At 40.9% G+C, this 21137-nt stretch overlaps 1 protein-coding gene across 1 annotated transcript in view; it reads left to right on the top strand.

Moving 5' to 3' along the window:
• The window catches only part of ADAD1 (adenosine deaminase domain containing 1), a 178078-nt gene that overhangs the window by 153336 nt on the left and 3605 nt on the right, over positions 1 to 21137 (top strand). Inside the window, exon 10 of the mRNA XM_073655618.1 lies at positions 2648 to 2780. Coding sequence (XP_073511719.1) covers positions 2648 to 2780 — 133 coding nt within the window. The remainder of the gene's footprint in view (positions 1 to 2647; positions 2781 to 21137) is intronic.

A 21137-nucleotide genomic window follows, 5' to 3' on the forward strand; every position in this document is an offset into this window, starting at 1 on the left:
GGGGGAGGGGGTTTCATAATATTTATTTATGGGTACAGTATATTTTTATTTTTTGGGTATTATTTTTTTCTTCTTTTTTTTTTTTTAAATATATTTTTACAATTTTTTTCCCTTTTTTCTTTCTGACACTTTTACAATTTATCCCACTATGGGATTTTTTTTTTTACAGACTGATCACTTGCATAGCATAGAAATGCTGCAGCATCTCTATGCTATGCTGCGTGTCAGCACTGCTCACTCAGAAGTTACTTTGATCGTGCACTGTTCATGATCAAAGTAACTTCCTGCTGCCTGGTGACCTGGATGTCGTCATGAAGACCTCAGGTCACCATGACAACTACCGGGACCCAGCACAGACATCGCGGGACGCCGGAGAAGAGGTAAATAAGTAGCACTTACCTCCCCTTGCTCCCGGAATGGTGCGATCGACTTTAATCACAGCATCTGGGGGGTTAATGTGCCGGGAGCGGTGCTTGACTGCTTCTAGCATCAGGTGTCAGTTATCAGCTGACCCCCGGCGGCGATCGCACCGCTTGTGAGCGGGCGTGATAGCAGTGCGCGTAATAATACTTATCTGGTCCAATAGGCCCAGGGCACAGGGACATACTATTACTCAGCACGTCAAGAAGGAGTTAATCTGCACTTTAACAGCGTTATTATGCTGCACGCATATTTTCCTTGCCAGCATTCAGTCATGGGGTCGGGGATGGCGCCGGTTCAGTCATCGCTCTGAGAATACAGAGCGACCAATGTAACCGCGGCCCTGACAAACAGCTAACCTCAATGTAGAGCCAGTGTCAGGCCGAGGGCTCGGTTACAGCGGATACTCTGTATTCTCAGAGTGATGATTGAACCAGCACCGCCCCCGCCACCATGACTGAATACGGAATGCTGGAGTGGAGAATAAAGTTACTTTTCTCCCCGTTGCATTTGGCTGCGTGCAGGCATAATAACGCTATTAACCTGCAGATTAACCGCATTTCTGCTGGTTAACAGCGTTATTTCTGGTGACAGGTTCACTTTGTCATATGCCGGCTCAGGAACTGCCAACACCTTTGTCAGAAAATGATGGCTGTATTATTTATCCAACGTCTGCTTTTAAAAGTTGCACATGGCGCAATCTGTGACAGCGGCATTTACAGCATGCGTCCCGGGGGGCACGCTGTTCTAACCACCCATCAGGCCCGCCTGCTGTGCCCTGATGGGTTGCCATAGGGGTTTGCTGAAAACCTCCATGCCTGTCATGACGGTACTCCTGTGAAAACCAGCCCATAGAGACTGTCGTATTGCTATATACAGCACAAACAATCAGATGATCGCACATTCAAGTCCCTTAAGTGGACTAGCAAATACAATAAAAATAACAAAAAAAATCTTGTGGCATATGGGGGAAAAAAAATAAAGGCAAAAGTTTGAATTACCCTTTTTTTCCACCATTATAATTTAAGGAAAAAAAAAACGTGATATCTCCACATGTATAAAAGTCCAGTCTATCATAATATAATATTAATTAACCTGATCGGGTAAACGGCGAGACGAGAAAAAAAAAATCAGAATTCTAGAATGTGGTTTTGCTGCTTTCAGAAATGTCCGATCTGTCACAAAATAAATGAATCCAATCGGTAAATGGCATAACAAGAAAAAAATTGAAACGCCAGAATTACGTTTTGTTCGTTTGTTTCTGCACCATTGCAAAAAGAAAAATCAATACAATGTTTTGATCGCCTCTTATCTACCCCAAAATGGTATCAATTAAAAACATTCTCTCTCTGAACACATTCCCTCTCACAGCCCCATCGATCGAAAGTGAATACACTTTGGGCCTCGGAAAATGTCAACACAAACAAAATTTCCTCATTTTTTAATCACCACTGAAATGAGAAAAAGTGCAAAGGTTTCTTTATTTTTTTTTATTTATTTTTTATCGCTATTATCTTACTGACCTGGAAAACAATGTTGTCGGGTCCTTTTTTACATTCCTTTTTAATGAACTCAGGAAAAAAAAGGCTAAATTTTGTAACTTTTTTTTTTTCATTTACTATTAGGCCGCAGTTTGTTTCCTCCTTTCCCGTACATCACATGATAAAATGGATGGGGTCATTCAATATTACAATTCGTCCCACAAAAAACAAGCCCTACAACTATGTCAACGGAAAAATAAAAAAGTTATGGCTCTTGGAAGAAGGGGAGAAAAAAATGAAAATGCAAAAATTGAAAATTGCCATGTCATGAAGAGGTTAAATAACACCCATAGAGGACTTGATCTTTGTACTATGTATTGCATAACTATAGTATTGCAGCTTGTAGTTGTATAGTTCTGACCAGTCTCCTTTGCCGTCTAAGCCTTCTCAGGAGTATCAACATGGAAGCCATGGCAAAACAGTATCTTGCGATCACATCGCTGGTGGGTGCCTGGAGTGGATGCCCGGGTACAATCGCGCAGGCCACTGTGATCGCTGTTGTAACAAAGCCAGCATCGGCCTTTTGTAAAGCAGCCTCTACTCCACAGTCCACTCCATCATGACCCACTTCATGATCCATTCATTAGGAAGTATTACTTGGTTAAAAGTGTAGTTAAGACGTGGTTACAGAAAACATTTTTGAAATGATGTTTTATTGAAAGAACATTTTTTGTTATTGTCTGTAGTTCGCCATTTAAAAGTGGTCGCTCAATGGCAAGTCGTCTTTGCAAAGCTGCAATGTTGTGTCGCTTCAACTTACTTATGAAGGAAGCAAAAAGAGAAGATGTGTTTCATGGTCTCTGTTATCATGACGCAAAGGTAAGCATATATGAGACTAATGTTTGCAGAGAATGCAGTAGTATTCATGACTGCAGATTTTTGATTCTGTATAATTTATTTAAAGAGGCTGTCTAGGACGAACATATTTGGATAGGTCATTAACCTATCTGTAGAATATATCACCAATATAGGATCGGTGGAGCACCGGGTGTCGGCCATCCTACAATTTTCATAATGATTATGTATTCTCAGGCTTGGTGCAGACAACAATATATTCTCTCATCTGAGACAATCGGGCCAATTACGCAAATGACACGCTGATCAGAATGTGATTGTAGTGTAATCTGATTCTCTCGGATGAGGAGAAGATGGTGAAAAAAAAATGTCTCCATCTTCATTCTGTGGAAATCAGACTGTACTCAGATGTCATCCAAGTGCAGCCCGCTGGTTTCCACAAACTCATTGACTTGCATGGCCAAGTATGTTCCGAATATTGGCTCAGCCACAATCATGCAGAAATTTTTTTTCCTCGAACCGAGCCGGTCCGAAGCAAAAATATCTGACGTGCACTGCCCCATAGAATAACATTGGTTCGAGTGAAATCCGATGTTTTTGTCAGATTGTACTCAGACTGAAAATACGGTCATGTGTACTGGATTTGTCATGAGTATGTTAGCAAGTGGTGTATGCAGCAGAACATTGCAGCTGTGTACCTTTGTTAGGGACATCTGTTGAGTACTGCTGTTTATCATCCATCCATTTTGATGGGGAAGGCAGGTGTCCAACTCCCAGTGTTTTCATCTATTGCTCACATCTGGCCCCTGCAGGTATCAGCACATCAGTTTCAAATTGACCACCTATCCTGGATAGGTCGCTATTATGTAAGTCCTGGACAACCACTTTATTTGCATAGTTGAAGTAAATGTTGCATTTATTACACTGTGACATGTATTCCATATGATTTATAAAAGATAGGAATGGAACGTTTCCATAATGAACAAAGGATTTGACAATTGCTTTAAAGCGTAACCATCATTATAATTTTTATTTTATAAATCTGTAGTACACATGAAAATAAAAAACTTTGTAATATATCTTATCAGAGAAATCTGCTTCTTTCTAAGCCAGGACTGATCATTCATTCTCAAAATTCTCAATTCACAGGTAAAATCTATGTTCAGTGAAGACAGATTGTTAGATTACTGAGATAGGAGATGGCAGCTGCTACTGTTAAGACTACATGTAGACGGAGGGGATCAGATGAAGGAGGAGCTCTGCCTCTAGCTCCGTCCTTCTTCCCCTTTTTATCTAAATAGAATCTTAGTGGAAATTACTAACCTTTCCTATCTCAGTAATGTACATATCTGTTCTCACTGAATACAGATTTTACTAGGTAATTGAGAATTTTGGGAATGAATGATTAGTCTAAGGAAAAGGAAGCAGATTTCTTTGTTAAAATATATTGCAGTTGCTTATTTTCATGTGTGCTATTGATTTATAAAAATTAAAATTACTTCTACACTTTAAATAAGGTGCCAATACAGTTAGTATATCAAGTGTCAGGAAAAGGTCAACATTTACAGAATATTATGCCCTATTTGCTTATGTATTCTCTCAAGTGAACATAACTGTGTGTCCAGCTGATCATGTTGGGCACAGGAGCGGAGTCCAGCACAATCCCCACAGGAGATAGGCTTAGGTGACAACTGAGCTGCAGAAATGCATTTTTTATGTAAAAAGAGCATTAAACAAAAAAAAGTAAACATATTTGGTACTGTTTCATTCTGAACAACCTGAACAGTAAGTAAAAAAAAGGTAAAAATGTGTTTTTTCATCATTTTAATGCATAAAAAGTGAATTAAATCAGTCAAAAAATTGTATGTAAATTAAAATCACTTAAAAGTGTAATTTTGTGCTTCCAAATAACAAGCCCTCCTGTAGGCAGAAAAGTAAAAAAAAAAAAAAGTTATGGCTCTCAGAATATGGTGATACATAAGGATTTGTGTACATGTTGCATTTTTTTTCTGCGCAGTTTTGTCACAAAAACTGAACGCTTTCCTAGTACTAGCAAAATGATTGAGATTCCTCAAGTCTCATGCAAATTAGTATATCTCAACTTCAGCATTTGATAAAGTTTCTCATACTATCCTTATTGAAAAAAATAACCAAGTATGGGATTGACAAGGCTGCTTTTAGGTGGATTCATAACTGCCTCAGTGATCATACTCCGAGTATTAAATGGTTGCACATCCTATTGGAAGAGTGTTTCAAGTGGGGTATCACAAGGCTCTTTCCTGGCCCCAGTGTCAGGCAACATTTTTATAAATAATCTAGATAAGGGAACTGAATGTATACCAATCAAATTTGCAGACGATGCACAGCTAGGAGGAATATCTAATACTAGAGAAGACAGAGAAAGGATTCAGAAGGATCTAGAATTAAGTCTACAGAATGGGAAGAATAGAACTAAGCAACAGCACTTGTGAAAAAGACTTGGGTATACTAATAGGTCACAGATTGCACATGAGTCAAAAGTGTGATGCTGCAGCAAAAAATGTAAACACAGTTCTGGGATGTATTAAGAGAACCATAGAGTCAGGATCACATGAAGTAATTATTCTCCTCTACTACTCCTTGGTCATCTGGAATACTGTGTCCAGTTCAAGAGACCACATTTTAAAAAAAGACATAAAAACACTGGAGCAAGTTCAGAGAGTAGCTAACAGGATAGTGAGTGGACTGCAAACTATGTCCTACGAGGAATGGTTAAAGGATCTGGGAATGTTTAACTTGCAAAAAAGAAGGCTAAGAGAAGACTTAATAGCTGTCTACAAATATCTGAAGGGATGTCACAGTATAGATGGATCATTCTTATTCTCATTTGCACATGGAAATACAAGAAGCAATGGAATGAAACTGAAAAGGAGAAGATTAGATATTAAAAAAAACTTTTTGACAGTGAGGGTGAGCAATGAGTTGAACAGGTTTCCATGAGAGGTGGTGAGTTCTCCTTCAATGGAAGTCTTCAAACAGAGGCTGGACAGACATCTGTCTGAGATGGTTTAGTGAATCCTGCATTGAGCAGGGGGTTGGACACGATGACCCTGGAGGTCCCTTCCAACCCTTAACATTCTATGAAACGTTGCTTATTTTTTACTTCCAGTTTTGCTGCAGATTTCACCCATACTAATGAGTTGGGAAATATCTGCAACAAAAATGCATGTATTTTATGCTGCATTTTTCCTGTCAAGAGATGCAGAAATTTCTGCAGCAAATGCATAACGTGTGCACATACCCTAAATCTGACATCTCTGTAGTCCTACTGACCTGAAGATTAAAGCTATTACATCACTTATACCGCTTGGTAAACAGTGTAAAAAAATAAAGACATAAAGGCAGTTCTTGAATTGTCGATTTGTTCATTCTTCCTCCCAAATATTGGAATAAGGCACATCACATTTATTATGTGCTCTATACTAAGCATTTATATTATTATTTTTTTATTATTATAGCGCCACATAGTCCATCACGCTTTATGTCGGGGATATGTCTAAATCTAAAAAAAAAACAAAAACAAGATTTAGAGAAACCCTTCAACGGAACAATTACTATAATTAGGCAGATGAAGACACTTTTGACTCTGGCCTTTTTTTATCAGCAGTGAGCCTTCTTTTTAGACATGCACAAAAATACTGTTGACCACACTTCTGTGCACCTATAAAAGATGGATATGGCCGAAACAGAGGCCATACATAGTCCAAAGTGACTCCATCTGTCTAATACAGAGAATGGCGCAGTCACAGGGTGTCTGTCTGAAACATATTTCTGAGATTCAGATGGAAATGCCAACATAAATGCACAACATAAAGCGCAGGATACATGTAAGCCAAACTTTAAAAGTGATCCCAAATGTTATGTACCACAAAATGCTACCAATAAAAACTTCAACTCAACCCCACAAAAAACAAGCCCCCACACAAGGCTGTCATCTGTTAGTAGGGGATAAGGCTCTGGAGAAGTGACATGGTTTCCCCTGCCCACAGCCCCTCTACCGTCCAAAATAAATGCCCCCTTCCCGGTCAACACTGATTATAACTAATCCGCAGTAAGCGTCCACTGGAAAGGTGATAACTTGTTGATCGATGGGGACCGACTGACCAGGTAATTTTTATCCCTTAAGTCACCATAGGGAATGAATGGAGCCGTTCTCAGGCAGACCTGTTACGCCACCTTGTAACTGGTATTAAAGTTTACCGTTGGATATAAAAGTTCCCTGAGCTATGAATCATTGCAGATCCTATTGGTAGGATTCCCACCAATCAGCAAGTTATCTGTCCTGCAGACAACTCCTTTCATTTACGGAGCTGTCACAATATATTAAGCACTAAGCTGGCATATTTGCAATTTTCACAGTGCAACACCAACTGCGTACCTATTTTAGGAAAACATCTTTGTTGTCAAAATCCTCACTACAACCATAGATAATTTCCTAGAGGGGGTGTAATTTCCAAAATGGGGTCACTTGATGGAGAGTTTCTGCTGTTCTGGTACTTTAAGGGCTTTGCAAATGGTGCCCACAAACTGTTCAGGAAAATCAAAAAGCACTTATTCCTTCCAAGGCCTGCCGTGTGCCCAACAAATACTGTACAGGTATATGAGATATTGCTGCATTCAGGGGAAATTGCTTTACAGACTTTTGGGCAATTTTCTTTTATTACTCCTTGTGAAAATGAACAGTAGGGCTAAAACAACATTTTAGTGGTAAAAATGTTTTGATTTTTGTTTTTTCTTCTCAATCGAATTGTAAAAACTTCTATGAAAAACAATTTACGTGTGTCATGTCACATGGTGCCAGAACAGCAAAACCCTCAGCAAATGTGACCCTATTTTACAAACTACCACAGGGTTGCCAACCGTCCAGAAATTCCAGGATAGTCCCTAAAAATTAGACACTATTCTGCCCTGTTCGTAAAAAAAAAAAACAAAACCCTAAATTAAAGTATCCGTGATTTTTCTGAAGCTGGAAAAACCTATACAGATTATTATGGCTGTATCACCATTTTACAGTTCACAGTGAATGCAGCTGATGTCTTCATATCAGAATTATGGACTGTTGACATTGATCACTTACAATCATAATGATTTATTATGGTTTATCAATGTTTCCGTAAAAAATATTGCCAGTCTGGGATTTTTGTTTATAAGCTGTCCAGAAAAGATAAGTCAAGTTCGCAACCCTGAACTACACCCCTTCAATGACTTCTTCTAGAGGTGTAGTGAATGTCACCCCATTTTACAAACTACACTCCTCAATGATTTCTTCTAGAGGAGTAGTGAGCATATTGTCATCATAAAGGTGTGTTCTTTCTAAAATGGGGTTTTGCTGTGATGGCACCTGCAGACTAATAAATAACCAATAAAATCTGCACTCAAAAATGTCACTCCTTCCCTTATCTTTGATGTGTGCCAAAACTGTAGTTTCTGACCACATTTGGGGCATTGGTGTACTCATGAGAAATTGTTACAAATGATGAAGTCCATTTTCTACAACTATACCTTGTGAAAACTTAAAATTTAGGGCTACAATAACATTTTATTGGAAAAAAATATAATTTTTCATTTTCTCACCCCACTGTCATAAAATTCTGTGAATCACCTTTATGTTTGTAGATGAGTTACTTGAGTTGAAAAGTTTGCAAAACAGGGTCACTGTGGGTAGAGGAAAAGGGGAGTTCTGCTGTTTTGGCACCTCAGAGGCTCTGCAAATGTTACATGGCGTCTCCTATCTATTACAACCAAGATTGCACTCAAAAGTCAAATCATTCTCCTTCCTTTTAAGCCCTGCCATGTGCCCAAATAGTAGTTTCAGACCACATATGGGGTATTGGCGAACTCTGAAGAAATGTCACGATAAAGTATGGGGTCAATTTTCTCTTTTTTACTTATGTTGAATTAGCCTTAAATTTTCAATTGTCCCATATACTTTTAGGCTAAGTGCCCACGATGCAGAAATGCTGCATATTTTTTCCGCTTCTCCCTGGCAGGAAAAATGCATGCGGATTTTACATGTGTTTTTCCTGCCAGGTAGAAGTGTTTGTCAAGCGTTTTTGCATGCATTTCTGCATCTGGGTTATCAAGCGCTTTCCCAAGCGATTTTAGCATCACTTGGGAAAGTGCTTGACAACTTGGTCACACTATATAAATCCATGCCACCGGCATGGATTTATATAGTGTGACCAAGTAATAGTTAAAAAAAAGAATAAGAATGGTAAAAAAATAAAGATTATACTTACCTTCCGATGGCCCCCGGTGTTTTCTCCGCTCCGTCTGGTCTGTTGTATGGGTCGCGGTGGTGTGAAAGAACCTGCGATGACGTCATGTGACAGGCCACACGACCGTCGACGTCAGCGGTCGCGTGACCTGTCACATGACTCAATGACGTCATGGCAGGTCCTCACACCACCGCGACCCATACAACAGACCGGACGAATCGCTGAGGAGACCGGGGTCCATCAGAAGGTAAGTATAATCTTTATTTTTTATTTTAAATTCTTTTTTTTTAACAGGTTCTATGGTACCTGGGTCTGGAGGAGAGTCTCCTCTTCTCCAAACCCAGGTACCGTCTGCACATAGAATCGCATAATATCCGTGTGTGCAAATGTGCTGACACGGATAATATGCGTTTCAATGCAAGTCAATGGCGGCAATTACGCTTCGTGTCCGCAAAATTAATGGACATGCTGCGTATTTTTCCGCAATGATAATCCGCAGCGGAAATTTGGGGACCATGGGGCACATATTACCAAGCGTTTTTTAAGCGTTTTCGCTGTGGAAATTCCGCATCAAAAACGCTTGAAAAACGCATAGTGGACACGCAGCCTTAGTTAATTAAAAAAAAAAAAAAAAAAAAACTGATTTTTTTTTTTCCTTACACTTTTAGTTAATTCATGTGAAGGTTTAAACTTCCTGAATGTCTTTTTGAAGCCTTTGAGTGGTGCAGTTTTTAAACTAGAGTCTTGTTTTGGGGATTTTCTGACATTTAGGTACTTAAAAGTCAAAATTTTGGAGGAAAAAAGTGTCGTAGGCTATGTGCCCACGATACAGAAATGCTGCATATTTTTTACACTTCTCCCTGGCAGGAAAAACGCATGCGTTTTTTACATGTGTTTTTCCCGCCAGATAGTAGCGTTTGTCAAGCGTCTTTGCATGCATTTCTGCATGCGGGTTATCAAGCGCTTTTCCAAGCGATTTTTAGCCTCACTTGGAAAAGTGCTTGACAACTTGTTCACACTTTATAAATCCTTGCAACCGGCATGGCTTTATAGTAGTGTGACCAAGTTAGTTAAAAAAAAAAAAAGAAGAAAATGGTAAAAATTCAAGTTTATACTCGCCTTCCAGTGTCCTCCCGGTGTTCTCTCTGCCGCGTCCGGTGTGTTGGGCGGCTCGCGGTGGTGTGAAGGACCTGCGGTGACGTCATTGAGCCATGTGTCCTTCACAACAGCGGGAGCATTGCAAGAGAGCGGACGCGGCAAAGATGACACCGGGATGACATCAGAAGGTGAGTATAAACTTTCTTTTTTATTTTAAATTCTTTTTTTTTTTTTTTTTTTTTTTACAGTTTCTATGGTACCCAGGTCTGGATGAGAGTCTTCTCTCCTCCAGACTTGGGTACCATCCGCACATTGAAACGCATATAATCCGTGTGTACAAATGTACTGACACGGATTATATGCGTCTCAATGCAAGTCAATGGCGGCGATTACGCTGCGTGTCCGCAAAATTAATGGACATGCTGCGGATTTTTGAGCGCAGCATAAACGCTGCGGAAAAATCCGCAGCATGGGCATTGACAGTGCGGCTTGTCATTGAGGACCATTGGGGGCGGATTACCAAGCATTTTTGAAGCGTTTACGCTGCGGAAATTCCGCAGCATATACGCTTGTAAAACGCTTCGTGGGCACACAGCCTTATAGTCTGAAAAATACGGTAATAAATTGGGTATAGTAGTTCAATGCAGTTTGTGGGGAATATTTTTTTTATAAGAATTTGGGAAAGTTATGAAATGTCCTATAAATGTCTGTCCTATTCCTGATCTAAGGGTCTAACTTTTAGAGGAGATGAATCTGTGCTACAGTAAATGTATCACTTAAACATGAACCATGTATAAGGGAGTCGGTGTCATGGAAATTGAGTCAGAGGTTTGGCTTGCCAACTCCACAGCCCTGGTTATAAGGGTTAAAAGTTGACCAGCGACTTCTCATTTTTTCAGCAAAATTTACTAAACCATTTTTTTAGTGACCACATCACATTTGAAGTGACTTTGAGGGGCCTTCATGACAGAAAATACCCAAAAGTGACACCATTCTAAAAACTGAACACCAAGATTCTCAACCACATTCAAGAAGTTTATCAACCCTTCACGTGCTTCGCAGGAACTGAAGCAACGTGGAAGGAAAAAATGAACATTTAACTTTTTTTACACACATTTTATTTCCGACCCCAATTTTTTTATTTTTGCAAGGGTAACAGAAGAAATTGCACAACAAATTTTATGGTCCATTTTCTGTTACGTTGATACCCCATATGTGGGGGAAAACCACTGTTTGGGAGCACCATTTGACTTTTTGAACACAAAATTGGCTGGAATCTAGAGCGGATGCCATGTCTCGTTTGGAGAGCCACTAATGTGCCTAAACAGTGAAAAAAAAAACACCATTTTGGAAACTAGACCCCTCAGGGAACTTATCTAGATGTGTGGTGAGCACCTTGAACCCCCATGTGCTTCACAGTAGTTTATAACATTGAGCCGTGAAAATAAAAAAAATCTAACTTTTTCCACAAAAATTACCTTTTAGCCCCAAATTTTTTATTTTCACAAGGGTAAGAAGAGAAAATGGACCCCAAAAACTGTTGTTCAAATTCTCCTGAGTATGACAATGCCCCATTTGTGGGGAAAATACACTGTCTGGGCGCACGGCAGGGTTCAGAAGGGAAGGAGCACTGTGTGACTTTTTGAATGCAAAATTGACTGGAATAGAGAGCGGATGCCATGTCGAGTTTGGAGAGCCCCTGATGTGCCTAAATAGTGGAAACCCCCCACAAGTGACCCCATTTTGGAAACTAGACCACTCAAGGATTTTATCAAGGGGTATAGTGAACAATTTGAACCCAGAGGTATGACACAGAATTTGATAACATTAGGTCATCATATTGAATACGTTCTCATTAGTATTGAGCCCAAGTGCTCGCTAGTTGAGTTTGCATCAGGTACTAGGGTATGCACCATGTATCGCGGGTGCTCGAGTGACATGCTCGAGTTCCCTCTCCGTATGTTTCACGGTTGTTAGACACCCCAAAAAAAAACAAATATGTGGGATCGCTCGTGCATGGCAGGCAATCCCCGCAAGTTTTTTTTTGGCCACAAAGCATATGGGGCGGAGACTCAAGCATGTCACTTGAGCACCCGCTATACTCGGTCATACCCGAGCACCTGATGCAAACTCATGTAGCGAGCACTTGCGCTTAACACTAACCGCCATATCTTCATCGTTTTTTTTCTTTACTTTTGAAAAAATAAATATATATATATATATATATATATATATATATATATATATATATTTTTTTATTTATATATATATATTTTTTTGTGTGTATATATGTGTGTGTATATACTGTATATGTGTGTGCGTGTGTGTATGTGTATATATATATATATATTAGTGTGTGTGTATGTACAGTACAGACCAAAAGTTTGGACACACCTTCTCATTTAAAGATTTTAATGTATTTTCATGAATATAAAAATTGTACATTCACACTGAAGGCATCAAAACCGTGAATTAACACATGTGGAATTATATACTTAACAAAAAAGTGTGAAACAACTGAAAATATGTCTAATATTCTAGGTTCTTCAAAGTAGCCACCTTTTGCTTTGATGACTGCTTTGCACACTCTTGGCATTCTCTTGATGAGCTTCAAGAGGTAGTCACCGGAAATGGTTTTCACTTCACAGGTGTGCCCTGTCAGGTTTAATAAGTGGGATTTCTTGCCTTATAAATGGGGTTGAGACCATCAGTTGTGTTGTGCAGAAGTCTGGTGGATACACAGCTGATAGTCCTACTGAATAGACTGTTAGAATTTGTATTGTGGCAAGAATAAAGCAGCTAAGTAAAGAAAAACGAGTGGCCATCATTACTTTAAGAAATGAAGGTCAGTCAGTCCAAAAACTTGGGCAAACTTTGAATGTGTCCCCAAGTGCAGTTGCAAAAACCATCAAGCGCTACAAAGAAACTGGCTCACATGAGGACCGCCCCAGGAAAGGAAGACCAAGAGTCACCTCTGCTTCTGAGGATAAGTTTATCTGAGTCACCAGCCTCAGAAATCGCAGGTTAACAGCAGCTCAGATTAGAGACCAGGTCAATGCCACACAGAGTTCTAGGAGCAGACACATCTCTACAACAACTATTAAGAGGAGACTTTGTGCAGCAGGCCTTCATGGTAAAATAGCTGCTAGAGAACCACTGCAAAGGACAGGCAACAAGCAGAAGAGACTTGTTTGGGCTAAAGAACACAAGGAATGGACATTAGACCAGTGGAAATCTGTGCTTTGGTCTGATGAGTCCAAATTTGAGATCTTTGGTTCCAACCACTGTGTTTTTGTGCGACGCTGAAAAGGTGAACGGATGGACTCTACATGCCTGGTTCCCACCGTGAAGCATGGAGGAGGAGGTGTGATGGTGTGGGGGTGCTTTGCTGGTGACACTGTTGGGGATTTATTCAAAATTGAAGGCATACTGAACCAGCATGGCTACCACAGCATCTTGCAGCGGCATGCTATTCCAGCCGGTTTGCGTTTAGTTGGACCATCATTTATTTTTCAACAGGACAATGACCCCAAACACACCTCCAGGCTGTGTAAGGGCTATTTGACCAAGAAGGAGAGTGATGGGGCTACTCCAGATGACCTGGCCTCCACAGTCACCAGACCTAAACCCAATCGAGATGGTTTGGGGTGAGCTGGACCGCAGAGTGAAGGCAAAAGGGCTAACAAGTGCGAAGCATCTCTGGGAACTCCTTCAAGATTGTTGGAAGACCATTTCTGGTGACTGCCTCTTGAAGCTCATCAAGAGAATGCCAAGAGTGTGCAAAGCAGTCATCAAAGCCAAAGGTGGCTACTTTGAAGAACCTAGAATGTAAGACATATTTTCAGTTGTTTCACACTTTTTTGTTAAGTATATAATTCCACATGTGTTAATTCATAGTTTTGATGCCTTCAGTGTGAATGTACAATTTTCATAGTCATGAAAATACAGAAAAATCTTTAAATGAGAAGGTGTGTCCAAACTTTTGGTCTGTACTGTACACACACACACACACACACACACACACACACACACACACACACACACACACACACACACACACACACACACACACACACACACACAGATATACACATATATATGTGTGTGTATGTGTATATATATATAATATATAGTGTGTGTGTGTGTGTGTATATATATATATATATATATATATATATATATATATATATATATATATATATTTATTTTTTATTTTTTTTTTACTTGTAAAAAAAATATTTTTAGAACTTTTTTTTACTTGTAAAAAAAATATTTTTAGAACTTATTTTTATTTATGCTATGTGCCCACGTTGCGGAAATGAATCAGAAAATTTCTGCTTCATTTCTGCATGTCCTTTCCCGGAAAAACGCATACGGAATTACGCAAGCGTTTTTTGCGCGTTTTCGACATGCGGAATTGCCTTGCGTTTTTTCTTGCATTGAAAAGGCAATTCCGCTTGCGGAAATGCAAAATGAATGGACGTGCTGCGGATTTTTCTGCACTTCAAAAACGCTGCTTAAAAATCCGCAGCATGGGCATAGAACTTGCGGTTTCTCACTGGGGACCATGGGGTGCGGATTGACAAGCGTTTTACAAGCGTTTCCGCTGCGGAAAATCCGCAGCAAATACGCTTGTAAAACACTACTTGGGCACATACCCTAAGACGCACTATAGGAGTGTTTGCAATCATTTTTCCATATTTCGACCGACAGTCATGTAAATGCTTGTTTTTTGCTGGACAAGTTGACGTTTTTATTCATACCATTTCCGATTTTTGGGGGCAGAATAAACAAAAACGAACAATTCAGGAATAGGTTTTTGTTTTTTTTATGCCGTTCTCCGTGTGGTAAAGTTGATAAGGTAGCTTTATTTTTCGGATCAGTACGTTTACAGCAGTGCCAGATCTATATTTTTTTATGTTTTGGCGCTTTTACACAATAAAAATCATTTTAAAGAAAAAATATTTTCTTTTTATCGCATTATTCTGTGTGCTATAACTGTTTTATTTTTCGGCTAATGGAGCTGTATGGTGGCTTGTTTTTTGTGGGACAAGATGACGTTTTCAGAGGTACTATTTTTATTTACATTCGTCTTTTTGATCACGTTCTATTCCATTCTTTTGTTTGGCGGTATGATGATAAAGCATCTTTTTTTTTTTTTTTTTACCGTGTTCACTAAAGAGGTTAAACTAGTCTGGACGTTTTATAGGTCAGGTTGTCCCGGACACGGCGATACCAAATATGTGTACTTGTATTGTTTTTTTGTTTTTTTTTTTCATAATATTTATTTATAGGTACAGTATATTTTTTTTATTTTTTTCCCCTTTCTGACACCATTTTAATTTTTACACTTTGTCCCACTATGGGACATTAATTTTTTGCAAGCTGATCGCTTGTATAGCATAGAGACATCATCTCTATGCTATACAGCCTTGTCAGCCTCTGCAAAGGCACAAGTTACTTTGATCCTGCACTGCGTAGGATCAAAGTAACTTGCTGATGCCTGGTGGCACAGACAGCGCGGGACACCGGAGAGGCTGTAAGTAAGCTGCGCTTTCCTCCCCTTGATCCCGGAATTCTGCGATCGACTTAGATCGCAGCATTTCGGGGGTTAATGTGCCGGGAGCGGTGTAGGACCGCTCCAGGCTCGGAGTACCAGGAGTCAGCTGTGAGAATCCGCTGACACCCTGCGTGCGTGGGCTCGATCGCCGGTCAGTAATAGTACGTCCCTGGTCCAATTGGCCCAGGTCAGTTCGACGTACTATTACTGACCACGTCAGAAAGGAGTTAAAGGGGTTGTGCCACGAGACACTTTGCTGATAAAAGCTCCTAAAAAGGTATAAATGTTCACAGAGAAATCATTAAAGTGGATAACCTCCTTAAAAAATACCTTTTTATATGATTTCTTGTTCACTTTAATCCCATCACAGTGTACTTCACAGGAGAGATTGTGGGAGGGATTCAAAAAACGGCCCATGTGACAGCAGCTGCCTCTTTCTCATTGGCTCAACTACCACATCACTGCATCTACAGTCTCCTTCCCCATTGCTGTGTTGAAATAGTCCCTTACTACTGTACATTCCAGCTTCACAAGAATCGCTATTTCTTTTGTAACAATAGTACATTCTCATTTTCCCCACTCATAAAACACTCTAATAGCCCCTGCCCACATTGAGTATTTGGTGAGTTTTTTTCCTCATTTATAAGACAAAACCAGGAGTGGGTGAAAAATGCAGAAGTGGTGACGAGTTTCTATTATACTTTTCCTCTGATTGTTCCACTCCTGGTTTAGGCTTACATATACTTATGTAAAATACTGAACATGTGAACGTGACCTAACTCTTTGTCATCATGTGCTTACATACACATATATCTATATGTGTACTAGCTATAAAACCCATTCTACGCCCGGGTGGCTAGCATTTTTATTCGTAAATTTCCAGCGCAATTTTTTTAAGACCTTGTCTGAATTTGCATATACAGTGTCCTCAATTAAATGTCGCCGGAGATCGCAGTATTCGCTGACTCCAGCGCCATTTTATTTAAGTTATGTGCTATAACATCAACATAGCAGTGCGCACTCGCCGGCCATAGGAATAATGGCAATGGGCGATGCATGTGCACTATGTTGACAATGTAGTACATTACTTCAATAAAATGGCGCTGGAGTCAGCGCGTGCACATACCGCGACCTCCGGCGCCATTTTATTGAAGACACTGTATCTGCAAATTCACAGACAGTGTCTTAAAAAAAAATGGCCCCAGATAGCGCGGCAACTCTGGTGCCATTTTATTGAAGTATTGTACTAATAAATTAAAGGGAACCTGCCACCAGAAATAACACCGTTAACCTGTAGATACGCGGTTAATCTGCAGGTTAACAGCGTTATTATGCTCCCCGATGCCTGCACACAGCCAAATGCAGTGGGGAGAAAATTAACTTTGTTCTCCCCGCCAGCATTCGGGTTCAGTCATCGCTCTGAGAATACAGAGCAGCCGCTGTAACCGGACTCCAATCCTGATTGACAGCTGAGCTACAATGCAGAGGGAGCGTCCGTGAGGACACGGTTACAACGGCTGCTCTGTATTCTCAGATGGGTGACTGAACCTGCGCCGCCCCTGACCCCATGACTGAATGCCGGCGGGAGGAAAAGGTTCATTTTCTCCCCGCTGCATTCGGCTGTGTGCAGGCTCCGGGCAGCATAACAATGCTGTTAACATGCAGATTTACCCCATATCTGCAGGTTAATAGCGTTATTTCTGTTGACAGGTTACCTTTTTATATAGCACAAAAATGTACCAATAAAAATGCTCGCAACCCGGGCGTTGAACGAGTTCAATAGCGTAACCCACGCTGCATGTGATGGCATCATGAGTGACACTGGGCAGGTGAGGTGGATAAGTGACCAGGGTGCCAGCCCTGTGGCCATTCGCTCCTACAGGCCAAGATATTTACTCCTTTCATTTTTATTTTATTTTTTTAGAGAGAAATGGGAGGATGGGAAAAAAATTGTGAATCCATAACCATTTATATCAAAGTGCCACGACCAAGACTGACTGTGGTATCTGAGGGGAAGCCCCAGCAGGTGACAGTGCAGGCACAGGTCGTGTATCTAAACCATCACTGTATCATAATAACACTGCAGTATGTGGTGAGGGACTACAACTTCCAGCAAGTGACAGTGCAGGTTCAGGTCGTGTATCTAAACCATCACTGTATCATAATAACACTGCAATATGTGGTGAGGGACTACAACTCCCTGCAAGTGACAGTGGAGGCACTGGTCGTGTAACTGAACCATCACTGTGTCATAATAGCACTGCAGTATGTGGTGAGGGACTACAACTCCCAGCAAGTGTCAGTGCAGGCACCAGTTGTGTACCTAAATCATCACTGCGCCATAATAGCACTGCAGTATGGAGTGAGAGAGACTACAACTCCCAGCAAGTTTATTTTTTATTTTACACCCTGCTGTTTTCCACAGTGAATTACTAGAAAAATCTGCACCAAAATCACACAATGCAAATTTGCTGTTGTGGATTTTCTTGCGGATTCTTGCTAATTTGCTCTGATTTTCTAAATTCTCCACAAAAAATCTGCTACGTTTGAACAGATCCTTAGGCCTCATTCAGACATCTGTAGTTTTCTGGTACATTCAAAAACAAAACCCAAGTAATTTTCATCAAAGGGATGGATCAGAATTTTATCAATGTTTGTTACTATATGCAAAAAAATATGGATATGTGAACTGCCCCATAGACGATAAAGGATGCTTAGTCTGTCTGTCATAAATATGGATATAAGGCCTCTTTCACACGTCCTGATATTTCCAGTACTGGAAAAACCAGTGCTGGAGATATCCATGTCTACCTGTGTGGCGCATCAGGATCACACGTACTGGTGCCTGGGAATCAGCGGTACAGTTAGTGCTGATCACAGGCCCCGGGTGCTGAAGGCATCATTGTCCTCTGTCTGTTCTGCTATCACAACAATTGTATTCAGCCCACGCCGTGTCCAGAAAGTGTAAAAATAAGAATAAAATAAAAAACATTTATACTCACCTTTTCAACAATTCTGCATCAGCGTCTGCGGTGGCTTGAAGCGACTGCATACGCTGAGGAGCAGCGGAGAATGACTCGCTGCGACGAGCAGGCCCCTGACCTGCGCTGAGCTCACTGAGTGACATGACACCGCTCAATGAGCTTAGCGCAGGTCAGGGGCCCGCTCGCTGAAGTGAGTCATTCTCCCCTGGTCCTCAGCGTGTGCTGTCGCTTCAAGCCACCGCAGACACTGGTGCAGAATTGTCGGTCAGATGGATAACAGATTGTAGTATCTCTGACAGGTGAGTATAAAGTGTTCATTTTATTCTTTTACTTACAGGACACAGCAGGGGCTAAATACAACTGTCAACATTGTCCGCTGATTGCAGCGTTCAGCACCCAATGCATGGGAACAGTGCAAACGGTACCACTGATTCCTAGGCACTGGTACTTCTCACACTGATGACACATGGATATCATCCGTGTGTCATCAGAGTTGGATGTTTTGCGGCCTGTGCAACGTGAAAAAAACGGACATGTCAACGTGTTTTGCCCACGGACACACGGTCCAGGCAAACACACTGACATGTGCGCAGAAAAATGAATGTCTACCTGTGTAAGTGTCTCCGGTAAGTGTGGAAACTGTCACCACACGTAGCGGACACACTGACATGTGAATGAGGCCAACATGGATGTAAAAAACAGATGTGTGAATGAGACCTTTACCCTATAAGATTATCTACCAATACAGAAAGTCTCCTCCTCAACACATATGATGTCTCTGTGATCTATATATATGCTCCTATCTCCTCCCCACACATTGCATGCAGGACATATAAAGCTGCTCCTATAAAATCAGTTTCTAGAGGATAAACTGCCCCACACTTACCACATATAGCCAAGTCACCATCCCCCATACATAGTATATACAGCCAAGTTCCCCTCCTCCACATATAGCATATATAGCCAAGTCCCCATCCCCTATACATAGTATATACAGCCAATTTCACCTTCTCCACTTATAGCATACAGTATATAGAGAAGTCCTCCTCCCCCACATATGGCATATATTGCCAAGTCCCCATCCCTCACACATAGCATACATTATATACACCAATCCCCCTTTCTCACCCATAGCATGCATTTGTACAGGACATATTGATATTCATGCTATAGCAACTCCATTTTGTCTGCTTGTTTCAAAATCATGTTATCACTCTTTGCATAACATACTTCTTTCCTTCTTTTCTCATGCTTTACATGGAACTTTCTCACACTAACTTTTTCTCACAAGAACATTTTGTCAGACACCCTGCTCCTGTTATCTAACTAGTCTAGGCCAGGATTGACCTTGTAAATTTCCATCGTGCTTCGAACTAACGATGATAATATGACCATATATGTGTTTCTGTAATAATTGCACTAACATTGGCTCAAGCCTGTAGTACTGTAGTATGGCTGTAAGTGATTGGACATTAATAAACTCAAAACAATATAAAATGCTAAGCAAAATAAACTGGATCAGAGATTCTCTGAATCCTCCCATACAGAGCATTGCCTCCGTCTGGTTTTCTGTTGGATTGCGCAATCATCATAATAATTTGACACTCACTTGGTCAACCGTGAAGGGACGTTGGTGCCCTCCCTCAACACATTATATACACAAATCCCCCTTTCTCACACATAGCATACAGTATACTCAAGTCCCCCTCTTACATATAGCATATATAGCCAAGTTCTTCTCCCCCACATATAGAATATATAGCTAAGTAATCCACCCCCACACATAGCACACAGTATATAGACAAGTCTCCCTCCCCCACACAGCACATATAGCCAAAAACCCCACATATAGCATACAGTATATAGACCAGAACCCCTCCCCCGCACATACCATACTGTATATAGCCAAGTCTCCCTCCCCCAAAATTGATTCATATAGATCTACTATTCTATTACACATATAATATTTAATAATGTAAACTGGTTCCAGTCTTCTGTGCTCACAGGAGTCTTCTTGATGATTATTGCATTAGCAGCAGAAGAGGGAGAAGATTTGGCAGCTGCTGCATGCTGGGTAAAGAGGCTGCATAGCCTCACTGAGCTCCTACTCTAAGGTGTGTGAGAGGAGTGAGGGGGCCAACTGCTGTGGTGACCTCACCCCAGCCACAAGATCTCATTGTGCTGGGTGGAGGAGGGGCGCTTGAAGCTGGTCAGACTGACACCTCTGCAGGAGAGGGGTCAATTAGCAGGCTCATTAACTATGCACTGCTGGCTAATCCCCATCCATAGCTGCACACTCCCTCCTTCCCCTGCTATGTTCTTGCCTCAGACTGACACCTGTGCAGGAGAGGTGTTACTGTCAGTTGCACCTCTTCTGTACAGGTGTCAGTCTGACTCAGACACCTAGCCTGAGCACAACAAGGGAAGGAGGGAGTGTGCAGCTATGAATGGGGATCCCTGTGTTAGGGGGAGGAGCTATCAG

Source organism: Phyllobates terribilis, unplaced genomic scaffold, assembly GCF_046119375.1.
Source record: "Phyllobates terribilis strain yellow unplaced genomic scaffold, ASM4611937v1 Scaffold_1__5_contigs__length_1240528914, whole genome shotgun sequence".
Lineage (NCBI taxonomy): Eukaryota > Metazoa > Chordata > Amphibia > Anura > Dendrobatidae > Phyllobates > Phyllobates terribilis.